Raw genomic sequence first — 17,151 nt, 5'->3', positions numbered from 1 at the left:
AAAGGCAAACCTACATTTCTAGCATTTGTAGACTTAGAGAAAGCTTTTGACAATGTTGACTGGAATACTCTCTTTCAAATTCTGAAGGTGGCAGGCATGAAATACAGGGAGCGAAAGGTTATTTGCAATTTGTACAGAAACCAGATGGTAGTTACAAGAGTCGAGGAGCATGAAAGAGAAGCAGTGGTTGGAAGGGAGTGAGACAGGGTTGTAGCCTATCCCAGATGTTATTCAGCCTGTATATTGAGCAAGCAGTAAAGGAAACAAAAGAAACTTTTGGAGTAGGAATTGAAGTCCATGGAGAAGAAATAAAAACTTTAAGGGTTTGCCGATGACATTGTAATTCTGTCAGAGACAGCAAAGGACTTGGAAGAGCAGCTGAACGGACTGGACAGTGTCTTGAAAGGAGGATATAAGATGAACATCAACAAAATCAAAACAAGGATAACTGAATGTAGTCGAATTAAATCAGGTGATGCTGTGGGAATTGGATCAGGAAATGAGACACTTTAAATAGAAGGCAAGTTTTGCTATTTGGGGTGCAAAATAACTGATGATGGTCGAAGTAGAGAGGATACCAAATGTAGACTGGCAATGTCAAGGATAGCGTTTCTGAAGAAGAGAAATTTGTTAACATCGAATGTAGATTTAAGGGTCAGGAAGTCTTTTCTGAAAGTATTTGTATGGAATGTAGCCACAAATGGAAGTGAAACATGGATAATAAATAGTTGAGACAATTAGAGAGTAGTAGTTTTCGAAATGTGGTGCTACAGAAGAATGCTGAAGATTAGATGGGTAGATCGCATAACCAGTGAGGAGGTACTGAATAGAATTGGGGAGAAGAGAAATTTGTGGCACAACTTGACTACAAAGAAGGGATCAGTTGGTAGGACATGTTCTGAGGCATCAAAGAATCACTACTTCAGTATTGGAGGGCAGCGTAGAGGGTAAAAATCGTAGAGGCAGACAAAGAGATGAATACACTAAGCAAATTCAGAAGGATGTAGGTTGCAGCATTTAGTCTGAGATGAAGAAGCTTGCACAGGATAGATTAGCACAGAGAGCTGCATCAAACCAGTATCTGGAATGAAGACCACAACACACAACAAGTCTACTTCAGTTTAATCACACTAATGTTGCTCGCATTCATTTAAGTACATATTTTCTACATGTATTTCTACAACATGTTCAATTTACTAATCAACCTACAGAACTGAGTCCATATGCATCAAGTCACACAAAAATAAACACAGCATGCAAATATGACAAAGCTTACAGTGAGAAGGTTTAAACACAAACCGCTTGTGCTTTGAAAGGCATGAATCTATAATTTGTATAACATGCACATGCAGTTACAAAACACAACTTAGCTCATACAAGACAATGTACACTCTTAAAGAGAACAAGTGTAAGCAATCAACAGCAGACATATTTTTCACATATTTAGAGGAATTCTATATTTGAGCCAGTGACTACTTTGATCCAAATCTTCATTCGAAATTGAATTTCTGTGGTTTCCATTATAGAAAATTTTCCTGTGAAGCTGGAAAAAAATTTCAATTTAAAACAAAAGAAAGCGTAATGAGCCACTTACCCGAGGAACAAAATTTTGATACCATCCATATCAGGATAGATTTATTTATTGTGATGTGGATTGCATGGGAACTGTGGCTAGGGAGTGATTAGTAGTTGTTTGAGAATTAATTCCCCAACATTATATTGAATTAAAAGGATTTGTGATATTTTTCATAGTATTTTCTTCTGTAACACCTGGAAAACTGTCACCTCTTTCAAAATACCCTTTTTTATCCACCATCCTTTCTATACATCATAGAAGAACAGCACGAGGACCTCAGCCAAAATAAACTCTTACCACTGAAATTCTTCCCTGTGACAACTACTGTGATGATAATGTCACTCTTAGAATATCCAATGAATTTATAGTATACAGCAAATTTAAACAAGTAATTAAATTTATCAATGTTATTCAGCTTTCAATAGTTTCCTTAAAATAATCACTCAAATATGGCACTGTTGACCATAATTATCAACAGAAAAATAAGAAATTAGCAGAACAATTAAACAATCTGTAAATACAGGTTGAAGAGCACTTGTGCTCTTATACAGCCCAGTCTGTATCAGATAAGTGATAACTGTGTTTTTCCTAATTGTTTCACTCGTCGTCAAGAGCAGCAGCAGTCAAAATGGATTTAGTCCCATACAAGAATAGAAGCATCTTACCACTGAACAGCAATATGAGTTATCATATTTTACCTATTTTTTCTGTCTCAGTGCTGCTCTACGCAAAAATTAAGCATTTTTCCAAAGACAATTGACAAATATACTTCAGAACATATGACATTTGCTGTTCTGTGAGATGATCACGTACTCATTTATTCAACTTCTGTCATTTCCCACACTCTTTGGACCAAGAATATATGGTACTTAGTGTGTCCTTCACAGCTCCAGTGGACCATATAGTCAGACAAGAATTCAAATCTCCTTGACCCCACAGTTCTTCACTGTTTACAATTCCTATGAACTACAGTGTAGTTAGTGACAAAACAAGATGATATCCCTGTCAGACAATGTGATGATATACATGCACAGTATGACAGCACAATGAGAGCTAGCAGCCATGTGGTGGTTAGCTTATTTAAGAGGAGTGAGTCAGCATGCACTGGACAGCAAGGGTCTTGCTGACAGACATGTTCTTGGCTGGTGGAGAGAAAAACCCAGCCATTGAGAACAATGTCAGCTGTCCACTCTAGAAGAAATGACAGCTCTTAGACAGACTGTAAAAATGGCATACTGATGTTTTACATTGTTCACATTAGCCATGATATTTCAGTTATCTGTGCCTCACATACACTATGCAGGGATAAAACCATTAACATTCATATAAACTTTATTTTATTTTAAAGTCATAGGTAAGATCAGAATCACTGAAAGTTATTGTCCAAGGACGTATTCACGGTTCAGTATTTTCTAAACAATCCCTGTGAAGTATGTTTCCTGTGTTGAGTCCAAACGCCTTTTTTATATTTACAAATGGTAGTGTTGTTGTGGTATTTAGCCCAAAGACTGATTTGATGCAGTTCTCCATGTTAGTCTATCGTGTGCAAGTCTCTGCTTAACTATTGTGACCCACATCTGGTGAACCTTGACCTTTGCTCCTAACTGTGGTTTTAAAATAATATAAAGTTCTTTCTTAATATCAACGATTTTATCCTGGCAGTGGAAGGCGCTGGATGGATAACCATTTAATGTTAGTAGCTCATCCATATCAAAGGGGTTTTGCACCCTCACATTTTGTTTCTGTGAACATTTATCATGGAAATCGCCTATACATATTCCTTAAAAATTACAATGTAGCGCTGATTTAAAATTTAATCAACACATGTGAGAACTAAAGTTCCGTAAATGCTTTATTATCCTCAGACAAATGTGCAGAGTGTCGTGAATCATAGAACCAGTACGGCAAACCGGACTTACTAATGCTAAATTATACATGTCCCTCCGAAGACACTCAATCATCAACTAACTATCCTTAAGTCCCAAAAACTTTTAGCATCAGAAGCCTAGTATCACTGTGGATGCAAAGTTCCATCAAAAGTTAAAGTACTCGGTGCTGCTCATTATGTGCCAAACATAAAGCCCCTCCAGAATTTACAGTCCTGAATTTAGCACTTCTCATGACAAATACTTTATCAATGTGGCTAACTTGCAACCCAAACTGTCACAGCTGTCTCGTAAATGTGTCTCGTACAGTTGTCTCCTCTCCACATACACATCTCAGAGTTTACACCATTTATCTCCCATTAGCACCCTCCAACTGACACTACCCTGATTTGCTTCTCATCAGCATATGTTGGCATCTTCCTGAGAGTTTTATCAATTTTGTTAATGGCATTAATTAATTTCTAAGTACAGTAATGGAGCATTTTTGTTGGTTTCATGTAGCTCTGGAACTACTGGCAGTATTAGAGCTCTGACAGCCACCTCAATTTTATATTTAATTTGCTGTTTTCACTTCCTGAATATCTTTATTCATTTGTGAAATATTGTCACTGCCATCATCTATTATTTTGGTGTCTGAATAACAAAATTTGGATACTGTTTTTGATGTCTCATTTCCTCATCTAATTATAGAAGTACTGTCTGATTAACTTGACTGCATCCTATTACCCTTGTCTTACTTTTGGTGATGTTCACCTTGTAACCTCTTTCCATGACACCATTCTTCCAAAACCTATGCTGTCTCTGACAAAATTACAATGTCATCAGAAAACCTATGTTTCTGCACAAGTAACAGATAAACTTTAGCTACCTGTACTTTAACCATGATGACTTAGTCTAAATCAAGATTGTTCATGCTAGTGTTCTACTCAGCAATGAGACTGGCTCTTGCTCCATGGAGCACAGGCCCTAGGAGTGAGAGTGTCCACCGAAAAAAGTAATACCATAGAGTGACAGGTGCATCGTAGAATGCGTCATGTGGTGCACAGTGGCCCCAAGCTCAATCTATCAGAAGTAATAGTCTCGCAAATAAAATATAGCAGTTGCCGTTTTTCTTAGTCATAAACAAGCAAATGTTCTGAAGACTGATTCAAAATAGGGGAACCTGAAGAAAAATCTCAGAAATATTGATCAAACACATGTAACTGTTAATAATTAAAAAAATGTTGCAGTGAACTTAATAACATACACTTTATAATGTAAGGGAAAGACCTGCAAACAAATAAACGCCACAGACTAAAAGTAACTATAAACTACGAGGACAAATCAGAAAGTCTTTGCCCTTATTTTTTACTAACCAAAATAAGGTACATACAACTACAGGTACTTATTATCATATGTACTATTCTATGTGCCCGACTAGTTTTCCTTGTAGTCCTCACACCATTTCAGACATTTGTTCCACCACAGCACTAAATCTGAGACAACCCTATGATAAAATTCGTCCGGCTGACTGTGGAACCACCATCAGATGTTGCCTTGGCTTCATAGTTGCACGTGAATCGCTGTCCTGTTAGTAACTTCTTCAGTGGATTGAGAATGCACAAACAAATAGGGGCAAGGTCTGGACTGTACGCTGGGTAGCCCAGACTCTCCCAGTGAAACGACCAGAGCTTGTCGGCAGTTCTGGTCACTGCAACTGGCCTTGCGCTGCCACTGGGGTAATCACATTGCCCACATCGAGGATCCTTCAGCAGTTCTTGTTGATGACAGCCTGTAGACATGACAGTGTGAAACAGTAATCATCAGCACTGATGGCTGCACCTAGTGACAAATGAACCACACTCTTCCTCCCCTTTCCTGCCCTGGGTGCTGATATTCCCTGCTCGGATTGGCAGGAGAGGTCCACAACCACCCCAGAAGACCATTAACATCACTTTCCCAACATATGGCACTGAACAGAATTTTTTTTTGTCTCAACTGAATCTGGATGTTTCCACACCATGCTCCCCCTTCAATTCCAGCATGAAATGCAGTACCCATACTTCATTGTCAGTAACAAAAGTCCGGAAAACTGTCACTCTCCTCACAGGTGACTCAGTGAAGCACTCATTCTCTTGCCATTTATCGTATCATTCAACTGTTTAGGCATCCTCTGACATGAAACCTTCCAGCACCCTAAGGACCCATGAACAAGGTATTAAACACTCCCATATAAAAAAATGCCAAGCTCCTGAGAAATGTCTCGAGGTGTACATGCCAATCCAATTTCACCATTGCGTTCATTCATATTGGATATGACGTCATCCTGTGACAAACGTGGTGTCCCCGAACGCTTATTGTAATGCAAGTCTTCACAGCCTTTTTCGACCTTGCAACACCACCATCTCACACTTCTCACAGCAAAACACTGTTGTTCACACAGGAAGGGCATTTCCCTGTGGATTTCAATGGGCACTCGTTCTTTGTGCGAGAGGAAATGAATCAATACTTCACTGCTCCTACACTGTCAACATGTCAAGCACACTCGCCATCTTCAACAATTGACAGCAGCACTATGCCGCCGTGCTACAGCCAGATAAGGCCCGTGTCAAACAGATATGTTGACTCTGCATTTACAACTGTAATTTGGATATAAAATGGGGGGGGGGGGGGGTGCAAAGACTTCCTGATTTGCAATCATAAATGAGTATGTTAATCACTGATCACAATATATAGCAGTCAGCTAACACCTACAGAACAGTGAGAAACCAAAACAATATGAAGACACACGGAATCAGTACAAAATCATTTTCTATTATTTCCTTCTCAATATCTTTGTTTTTTCTTGCATTGGACTCTCAATGTTGGGCACTAGTTGTAGACACTATTCTCCTGCTGTTATTAAAAGACACTCTTTAATCAAGTAGTCTGTAGAAAATGGTTTCAGATCATTAAATATCTTACAAGAAAGTTTCCAGCTGATTCTATCTGCAGATTCTCTTCCTAGATGATCTCCTTGCTGCAAATAATGGAACTACTTCTCCACAACATATCTGTTATTGAAGCTAAAAACTACCATCGCAATTGCTGCTCAAGTGAAGATGGATCTATTTAATGCTTTTGTCATTACATTGAAAAAAAAATACAATTTTTTAAATTAAGTGGTGAATACTACAGACTGGCTTTCAGGTCATGGATTACTGCCTCACACTTGTCATAAAGTGCTAAGTCCTCTTGAGTAATTCAGTTTTCTGTGGCATTATGCCATAAATCACATGACACTTACATGACAATTTGCATATCTATCAAAATTGGTAAAAAGATACTGACTCCCATGTACCGGATGATTATAATTAAACTAATGATGTTTTGAGTGCTGCAGTACAGGGTATATACATTGCAGGATGCTGAAACATTGAAGTTCCACTTTCTGCCACCAGGTGAAAATATGGCACTGTAGGCAGTCAGAATGTGAAATGTTTCCTGTTTTGACATGAGTATGCTGTTTGTCACTTGGTGACACATGTTGATTTCTTTTGTGAAGTGACTGTTGTTGTATAGGCTTAAAAAGGTTGAAGTTCTCTGTGCCATACACAATGACTAGGCCTACTGAGAACAAATACCATGCACTACTGGTAAAAGTAGTTGTATCAAAGTTGCAGCAATAGTAGTGCTGCATCCCAGGAATATTGCTGACACATAAAGCTGCAAAGAGGCCCCATACCAACAAATGGTCTAAGAAGGGAGACGGAGGTGACCCATTTCCATGGCAGCTGCTGATTAAGTATCTGTAGCTACAGCCAACCATGCAGCACATGCCTTAAATTCTGCAGCCAGTGCTCATGCTGTGACATGCGAATTCTCTCTTCCTGGTCAACAGTTCAAAAAGATTTTGCAGTGCATTTTACACTGGTATCCCTGCAAGATTAAGAACGTGCACCAAATGAAGCCCAAGACACATGTTGTGCAGGAACATCTGCTGAACTCATCTTCTGTGGTTGTGGTGTGGTTTCACAAGCTCCTTCATCCCCGGTCGGTTTTTCTTTGAGGAGATGACACCTTGCAGGCCTGTTAGGCGACAGCGACATTTGCATATTATGAGTACCTAGTTCTGCAACAGGTGATTCTAGTTTTGCAAGAATGCAACTGTGGCCACACTACTATTTTTATGCAAGATGGGGTGACATTACATCTCTCTTGCCAGGTGGAAAATTTACTTCAAGATGTGGGCCTTCCACTTTCTCTGACCTAAATCCATGACTTCTGGTTGTTTGGATATCTGAAAGACTGTATATCAGGACTGTAAACGGACTCTTCCTGATCTGAAAGAAGGCACTGACAACATATCACTCTGATTACAATGGATATGCTTGTGAGCAACTGTCGACATTCCCGAGTCGGGAGACCATATTAAACACATGTAGTAACTTGTGACCAAATCCTAATAAGCACACCAGAACTATTACTGTCACGTGTTTGATCGATCTTCACCTCTTCCTAAAACAACACCACATTAACTGCTTACAGGGCCATATTTTCACCTCGTTGCAGAAAGTGGAACACTCATTTTTTCCAGCATACCTTGTGAGCACACCCATTTTTTCCAGCATACCTTGTGAGCACACCAATTAATGAACATACCTATGATGATTCAGCATCCTGTGATGTATAAGCCCGCACTACAGCACTCGAAAAATCATCTCTTTAATTATAACCACCTGGTAGCGCTAAAAACAGTTTTTGTTAAAGTTTTTCCATCTGACAACTGAGGCCAGCACGCAGGATGTCCTGTGGCTCTTACTGTCGCTCTCTCACTCATCGTTCTGTTCACTTAAAGAAGACTACATGCTAGACAATCAGCCTTGGTGAGTGGCCCTGATCTAGATTATTAATTTCAGGGCACTGGATATTTTAAAGTAAATGAGAAGATTTTGTTAATGAGGTGAACAAGGAAACACACAAAACGCACACCACACAAACAGCCACAAGAGTGAGGGAGAGGGAGGGGGGGGGGGGAGGGGGAGAGAGAGAGAGAGAGAGAGAGAGAGGGAGAGAGAGAGAGAGAGAGTATTTGGGTTAAGTGATTAATGGAAGTCAAAGGAAAGCTAAATCTGGATACCTGATGGGAATTTGTTACCACTATGCACAAAATAACAAACTTACCATACTGCTCATAAATGGGCATAAATAAGGTTAAATCTAACTTTGGCTCCGAAGGGGGGTAAATTATACTGCCACAAAGTCTTTCGTCACTTGCCTAATAGCATCAAAAGTCTAACAGATAGCCATATAGCATTTAAAAGGAAATTAAAAGAATTTCTTAATGGCAACTCCTTCTACTCATTACATGAATTTTTGGATATAGTAAGTGGGTAATTTCCCAACCTCCACACACACACACACACACACACACACACACACACACACACACACACACACACACTGTAATGGATCTGGGAGACGTTATTTTTTTTTACCATATTTGTCGATACCGAATGTAAATGTTTTCTTATATTTTTGTCAGGATTTATTATAATTTGTCTTATTATATGTTAATTTACTTCTGTTTTTGAGAGTAAAAGCATATTGATTACTATTAGAAAATGTATCGAAGTATAGCAGAGAGACTGATTACAACTGGAAGATTGTGTGTGGTGTAAAACATCTTTGACGTTGGAGTCTTCTTTGACTGTACTTAGTCGGCAGCTAACTCTTGGTGTGTGTTGACCATGGTGTTGTTGGAAGAACATTGTGAAGGTCGCCGTCATAAATCATTTTGAAGTATGTTACTATTATTTTTGTATTAACTAAAAAAAGAAGAAACTACATTTGAAGAAACTGTATTTGAAACACCAAAAAGAGAGAAACACGTTGAACCACGTCAATATTGCAACCAACAAAGATGCATTGTGGAATCATTCTCAGACAACTGAAGCCAAGACTATATCGTCGTATAAACGTCTAATGGAAAAGGTACTGTCACGAAATATGGCAAATTTAAATAAATAAGAAAAAATAGTGATCATATTTCAACTTGTGTCTTAGCCGTATTTCAACTGGGGGCTCGTCCGGGATAACATTTGCCGTATTTCAACACACACACACACACACACACACACACACACACACACACACACAAAAGAGAGAGAGAGAGAGATTATTGAGTGTCATGTAATATTTTATCTAATGTAATATCTTAGTATAGACACCTTTTATTAACCTGACACGTTCCACATCATTACGAAGTGTCGTATTCATGATCTATGGAACAAGTACTAATCTAATCTAATCTAACCAATACAGCCAGAGGGGTGGGGGAGTTTGTAAAGTTCTGTCTTGTTTTTTATGCCGTAAGTGAATATGGAGTATTGTGTACATTTTACATCATTAAATTTATAAATAATCATCAGATTACATTCCTCTGCATTTATTTTGACATAGAAATCCAAATGTTGTGAGGAAAAAAGAAATGCACAACGCCTGTCCACTAGAGTACATGATGTCCTCGCATACAGTAAGTGGGCGGCAGCAGCAGCAGCATCCTTTGGTATCGAACACATATTTGATAAAATTTTGAAATTTGTTTAATGAAATTAAATTTAGCCTTACAGAAAACTCTAGCAGAAAAAACTAGTTCATAATTTCAGCAAGCCACTAGACTAAGGTCCTTACCTGACGTGAACCGGATGTGACGGACTTGCTGCCACTGTACCATCTTCAAACACAGGGTTATCCATTGAATATGTAGTTGGAGGTGGTGATTTTGACTTTTTCATGCTAGTCAGACGACGCATTAAACCAACACCTTTCTCTTTTTTCTCTTTTGCCTGTAAAACAAAGAAGATATGAAGAAATTATGACAAATATTGTGTTTAGTGTCCAATCTGACCTGTCCTGTGTAAGGAAAATCAATAACTCTTCTGTCACTCTACTAAAGGCTGACACAAAATCCAAGAAAGGAATATCTCTTTTACATATCTGCATAGCTCCAAGAGGAGCTGTGATTCACATGACAAGTGGTTTATGGCAATTGCTATATATACACAGAAGATTGCATCATGAGCGGTGCTGATCATTTTGATAATTCTCTTTGAGTCATCCAAAGAGGAAAAATTTGTTATTTACACTGGCACAGAAACAATGAAATATGGTGAACTTGATGCCTTATGTCAGTTCAAGCTTGTCAAGCTATTAGTGAAGTTTATTGTGATGTCTATTGAGGATGTAATAATCACATACACTACCTACACTCTGCAATATGTCATGGCATTACGATTCACTGAACTTAGGAAATGACATCTGCTGAACCAATATTATGTGAGTTTCTGTAATACGGTACTGTACTTTACCTACATGTATGCCCATGTTCTAGGGATTTATTTTTGCCTAAATTTTGTAGACTTCTGAAGATGGAGTATTCTGTCAAAACCAATTAAGTGAAATGAATATCTGCATTTTACAACTGATGTTCAGATTTTATTTTGAAAAAAATATATACCACAGATGCTAAAAAGTAACAGTTATGAATAATGTGATGACACTAACAGAGTTAACGTGAAATATGTGTTAATTCATTAAGAAAAAACTATACTGGTACTACTGAAGTGACTTATGTCAACATAAAAGATCTGTCTACTAAATGGATATGTTTACTAGCTAAGTATGAAAAGTGTCAATTCCCATTATCCTTTTACAAGCTATTATAAAGGGTTGTCATCAGAAACAGTCTGAAATGCTTGTAAGGGTGTTGCAGGGTAAGTTTTGGTGAGAATAGTTAGGAAAATTTGATACAGTGCATCATTTCAGAGTTAATTAACACTGAAGTTAACCAATCAGGCTGTTGCACATGTAAATTCAAGCAGCCCATCAAATACACTGTGTGTCAGTAGTTCTCACTGCATAGATGATAACACATGAGACTGCACAGCTTCTGGCTCAAGTGTCTGGGCTTCTGGTTCAATCCTTACTACCATACCATGTCCGATTTTTGCATTGCTCTCTTTGGTTTTCGGAAACTGATCGAAGAACACGTTTTGGTGACACCGCTTGAGTTTGTGTATGCAATGGCGCCTGAATCTGTGCATGCAATGGACTCATTGTCTAATTTCAATGCTAATTAACTCAGAAACAGTGCAATTATTTGTCAGCACAACCTACCCTGAAACACCCTTACAAGCTTTCCAGACTGTGTCTGACCACCCTTTGTAAAGTGTGGGAGTCAGAGTGAACATCAGCTATGTTCCGTATCATGCTAACTAGTGAAATTACTATAGTTACATAGTCTTACTCCTGTCGGATTACGAAACTCTACATCATAACACAAGTAATTGTAACTGGGAAAAGGAAGATTTATAAAGAACCAGCATTTTGCTGCTGCAGACAAGTAGAAGCTATGGGACTTGAGCGTAAGTACCCACCAGTGCCACAACACATGGGGCCTACTACATACTTTCAATGCTGCTAATCACCCAAACAAAGTAAATAATTTTTAAGTGTGTCTATTATCATTACTTCTTGAATGTAGGTAACTACTGACCAGCCATTCTTTCTCCTTTTCATTCACATTTACCTTGCAAAAATTTTACTTTTGGAAAGTCCAAGGTTGGAATGTCAACAATATCATCTTCAAGGCTAGTAGCAGTCTCTTTTTTTTTCATAATATTCTTGAATTTTACTTTTGATTCATAGTAAGTTCAGTTGAGAAAACTGTAAATTAAAAGGAGACAGAATGGCTGTTCATTAGTTACCTTCAAGAAGAAAAGTTCCAAGTGAAGACAATAGCACCACCTAAAAATTATTTGCTCCGTTGACATGACCTTGTTATGCTGATACTGTGAAAGGCTGAAAGCAACAGGAAACTACAGCTATTTGTTTGTCCCCTGTAGGGCATGCAGCACTACTGTGAGGTTAAATGGTGATGGCACCCTCTCCCGTTATTCAGGAGGTAAAATAGTCCTCCATTTGGATCTTCAGGTGGGCACCGCTTAAGAGGATGTCAGAGAAACAAGACTGGCATTCTTGGGGCTTTTTGTTTTTATGAGTGTTAGGTCATGCTCCAAGGCTATTCCTCTGCCTACTGTTTCATCTCTCAATGCTGGAGACATCATCAGGAGCCAGCCCTCTAGCAATAACTTAGTAATAGGCAAGATGAAAGCTTGCCAACATTTACATACTGATAAAGGCATTCTAATACTTCCAGCAGATATGGGTAGTGCTACCGTGATAATGAGGAAGGAAGATTGCCACAGTAAAGTACATTACAACCAGCAAAATAGAAAGAGCTTACGGGAGATCCCAGAAGTTCTCTCCTTACAATAAAGGATAAGTTAATAAAAGACTTTTTCATCTCTCCCTAGACAAGAAGGATTTCACCAAATCAGAAGCATTATCACTAAAACTGCACGATTTGGCACAAATTTACAAACTTCACATTCCATTAACACCTACTGTTAGCTCTACTGATTGATCTACGGGACTGCCACCAAACACTTCGCCACTCACCTACGGCCATTTAAAGGAAAAACTTACACTTACATTAGAGAATCTAATCATTTTATCAAAAAATTAAAATCCTTCAGGTTCAGTTCAAGTGATATTATGGGAAGTTTTGGTCCCTCTTAATGGGATAACGTTACAAAAGTTGGAAAGTATGTTTGCAAAAAGACATGTCAGATCTATTTAAAGATTGTCTCAGATCAACTTACTTTTAATGGGGCAACAAGTTCTATGAGCAAACCTATGGTGTGGCTGTGGGGAACACACTGAGCACAGAGTCTGTCCTCAGATGGCAATAAGAAACCTTTATGTCAGTTTCAGTACAGGGATGGTACATTCATTACATGGCCTCATGGAGAAAATGAACTTCAGAACTTCTAAATTTTCTGAATTATATTAATACCAATATATAGTTCACTATGGAAAGAGGAGTTCCAGTTTCATTTTTGAATGTAAACAGGTTGATTTTTTCCACCGTGTAAAAAGTCTAGGGATTGATCGATGAGAGAATACGGAAAAAAAAGGTATAATGAATTTACGTCCAGAAATGCATGGTGTTCATGTTAGAGACCATTTATTCAATCACACATTGTTTCAGATACTTTGGTCAAATACATGCTGTACCATGCAACCACAGTTACAGTATGTGTTGAAAATGTTTTCCATGTGCCTCACATCAACCAGGCTGCATACGAACAGTGTCCAGCAGCATGAATACACTGCTACAGTGCATCCACATCTGGAATGGGTTCTGCATACACAACACATTTTAGATGACCACATAACCAGAAATCTCAAGGGTTGAGATCAGATGAACAAGCAGGCTATGCAACTGGACCTCTTGTCCAATCCATCGAGCAGGGAAGACACAATTGAGATGCGTCTGGATGTTAACAGCGACGTGGGCTGGAGCATCATGCAGCAGCCACATAATCCTTCCCCTTCTTCCAGCCGGGGAGGCAAAGTCACCTGCAAGGAATGCCAATAGTTCCGGCCTGTTAGGCAACATGGAAGGAAGACTGATCCCAAAATATTGTTGTCAATTATCCCAGACTACACATTTTGGCTGCACCGATACTGGTGATTCACTGTCACCATAGCATGCAGGTATAGAGTTTGTACATGGTGGGAAAAAAAAATCCCCCTGTACGTCTTCAGAAAACTGCTGGAACTTTAGTGTACAAAGACTACAGAAAACCCTCTCACAGGGATAGATACCTTCACAGACATTCCAACCACCACCCCAAGCAAAGAAAAGGATTAATCAAAACATTGGTAGAACGGGCTGAAAGAATCTGTGAATCACAGGACTTGGAGGGAAAGCTCAGTCATTTCAGATCTGCATCCAGAAGAAATGGCTACTGTGACAAGTAGATAACTAGGCCACTACATGTTGGAGCTTCTAGTGAAAAATAACGAAATAAAGGGATAGTTTTCCTCCCATTCACAAAGATAGTCATACACTACATCAGCAGAGTACTTAGAAGACACAGTATTGACAAGAAATGTGCATGAATATTTGAACACTGCAAAGGACATACACTCACAAATCGTCACAGGAGTGTAGAAAATCCCCTGCACGCAAGGCCAAATGTACACAGGAACTACAACAATAAACATTAAACTGACCTTAAGGAACCGTGAGTAATTGTCATCTGGACAACACGGAGAAATCAGCAGTAGCAGATTATGCACTGGGACATTCATTTCTCTGATTTTATGGTTTTATCAAGATACAATGATTACTGTGCTAGGATGTACAGAGAGACAATAGAAATTGAAAAATACAAAAACAAATTTAACAGAAAAGAAACAAGGACTGAAATTAAATAAGTTGTTGGCCATAGTGCCAAATACAGAAAAACGGTGGCAACTATGCCCCACTACAACAAGTCCCGTAACACATGTCGACACGGCTCCATAACTTAAGGCAGCAGTCTGATGGCATGACAAACTGACTGTTGTGTGGATACTTATGAACAGCTCCACTTGCTGAGTTTGTTTGAGACTGTAACTGCTCCCAGTGTCATTATAGCCTCTGATGATGTTTCTATCACTGGAAGATGAAACATTAGGAAGAGACTATGGCCTAATGCCCATGAAACAATAATACTAAGGATGCTACTACTAGCCAAGAAAGCCTGCATTGTATGATAAAACTGGCACTTTACAGATCAGATTGTGGAGTGTTGGATCTCAATCGGGTAAGTAGGTTAGAGAACTGGAAAAAGAAATGGATAGACTGAAGTTAGATATGGCAGGAATTAATTGCGTGTTGTGGCAGGAGGAACAGGAGTTTTACACAGCCCAGTATCAGGTTTATCAACACAAAATCAAATAGGGGTAATGCAAGAGTAGGCCAAATAAATAATAATGAAACAGGAATGTAGGCAAGCTACTATGAACAGCACAGTGAATGCTTTATTGTAGCCAAGATAGACACAAACTGACACTCACCACAGTAGTAAAAGTTTATACACTTACTAGCATCACACATGATGAAGAGATTGAATAAAAGTACGATGAGATAAAGAAAATTATTCAGATACGCAAGGGAGATTAAAATTTAACTGTGATTGGTGCCTGAAATTTAACAGTAGGAAAAGGAAATGAAGAAAAAATCTTAGGGGAACATGGACTGGGGCAGAGAAATGAAAGACTACCTGGTAGAATTTTGCACACAGCATAATTTAATCATCACTAACACTTAGTTTAAGAATCATGAAAGATATCTGTAGACATGGAAGAGACCTGAGGACAGTTGCAGGTTTGATATTGATTGTATAGTGGAAAGACAAGATTTCAAAATCAGATTTTAAACTGTTAAGACAGTTACACAGGCAAAGTGATCTTAACATATTAGTTATAAACTGTTATCAAAATTGAAGAAATTACAAAAAGATAGGATACTAGGGACATGAGACCTGGATAAATGCAAGGAACCACAGGTTGTTGACGTTTTCAGAGGGAACACGGGAAACACTGGACTAAATGTAAGGAACCACAGGCTGTTGAGGTTTTCAGAGGGAACACTGGAAAAACTGAACTGATACAGGGGGAAAGGGGTAAAGATGAACAGGCAGCTTTGAGAGATGAAATATGGAAAGCAGCATAGGATCACATGGGTAAAACAACAAGGCCTAGCAGAAATCTCTGGATAATGTAGGAGATATTAAATTTAACTGTAGAAAGGAGACAATATAAAAATGAAGCAGGTGAAATGGATATAGATTTCTAAAAAATGAGACTGACACAGTGCAAAATGGCCAAGTAGGAATTGGTAGAGGAAAAAATGCAACACTGTAGAAGCATGTGTGGCTAGGGGGAAGATAGATGCTGTCTACTGAGAAATTAAAGAGAACTTTGGAGACAAGAGAAGCAGCTGTGTGAATACAAAGACCTCAAATGGAAAGCCATTACCAAGCAAAAAAGGGAAAGCTCAAAGGTGGAAGGAAATGAACTTTAAAACAATATTATAGGAATGGAAGAGAAAGTAAATGAAGAAGGGATGCTAGATATGACAATGTGAGAAGAATTTTTAAAGCACTGAAAGACATAGATGGAAACAAGATTCCTGGCATACAATATTCCTTCAGAAGTTTAGCATATTTCAAAACAAGATTTTAACCTTTAAGACATTTCCAAGGGGTAGATGTGCACTCTCTAACCATAGTTTATTGGTTATGACAAAATGGTTCCACTGGTATGCAAGACGACGACATGGTACAGGATTTGGGGTGGACATCAAATGTAAACTTCACGAAAATTGTAATAATTCTACTTCTACAGAAGGCAGGGGCTGACAAATGTATTATCAGACCATCAGTACAATAAGACATGGATGAAAAATACTGACACAAATTACAGAAGAATAGAAAAAACTGGTTGAAGATGATCTCACATTCTGTAAACATGGGAGCCAATACTGACCCAACGACTTATCCTAGATGGAATGTTGAACAAAAGCAAACACATTTACAGCATTTGTAGATTTAGAGAAAGCTTCTGACAATACTGACTGGACTATGCTCTGAAATTTTGAAGTAGCAGGGATAAAACATAAGGAGTGAAATATTATTTACAACTTGTACAGAAAACAAACAGAGATTATAAGAGTGAAAGAGCATGAAATGGAAACAGTGGTTGAGAAGAGAGTGAGAAAGAGTTTATGATGTTATTCAGTTTGTACATTGAGCAAGCACTAAAGGAAACGAA

General features: G+C 38.5%; 1 protein-coding gene across 1 annotated transcript in view; it reads right to left on the bottom strand.

The window, feature by feature from the left end:
- LOC126094538 (E3 ubiquitin-protein ligase SH3RF2) overlaps window positions 1–17,151 on the bottom strand; it is a 204,929-nt gene that overhangs the window by 65,636 nt on the left and 122,142 nt on the right. Inside the window, exon 12 of the mRNA XM_049908968.1 lies at window positions 10,114–10,268. Within this exon, the coding sequence (XP_049764925.1) occupies window positions 10,114–10,268 (155 nt within the window). The remainder of the gene's footprint in view (window positions 1–10,113; window positions 10,269–17,151) is intronic.

The sequence above is a fragment of the Schistocerca cancellata genome, chromosome 8, assembly GCF_023864275.1.
Source record: "Schistocerca cancellata isolate TAMUIC-IGC-003103 chromosome 8, iqSchCanc2.1, whole genome shotgun sequence".
NCBI lineage: Eukaryota > Metazoa > Arthropoda > Insecta > Orthoptera > Acrididae > Schistocerca > Schistocerca cancellata.
The sequence above is the reverse complement of the archived record's forward strand: the minus strand, read 5'-3'. Positions and strand labels throughout refer to the sequence as shown.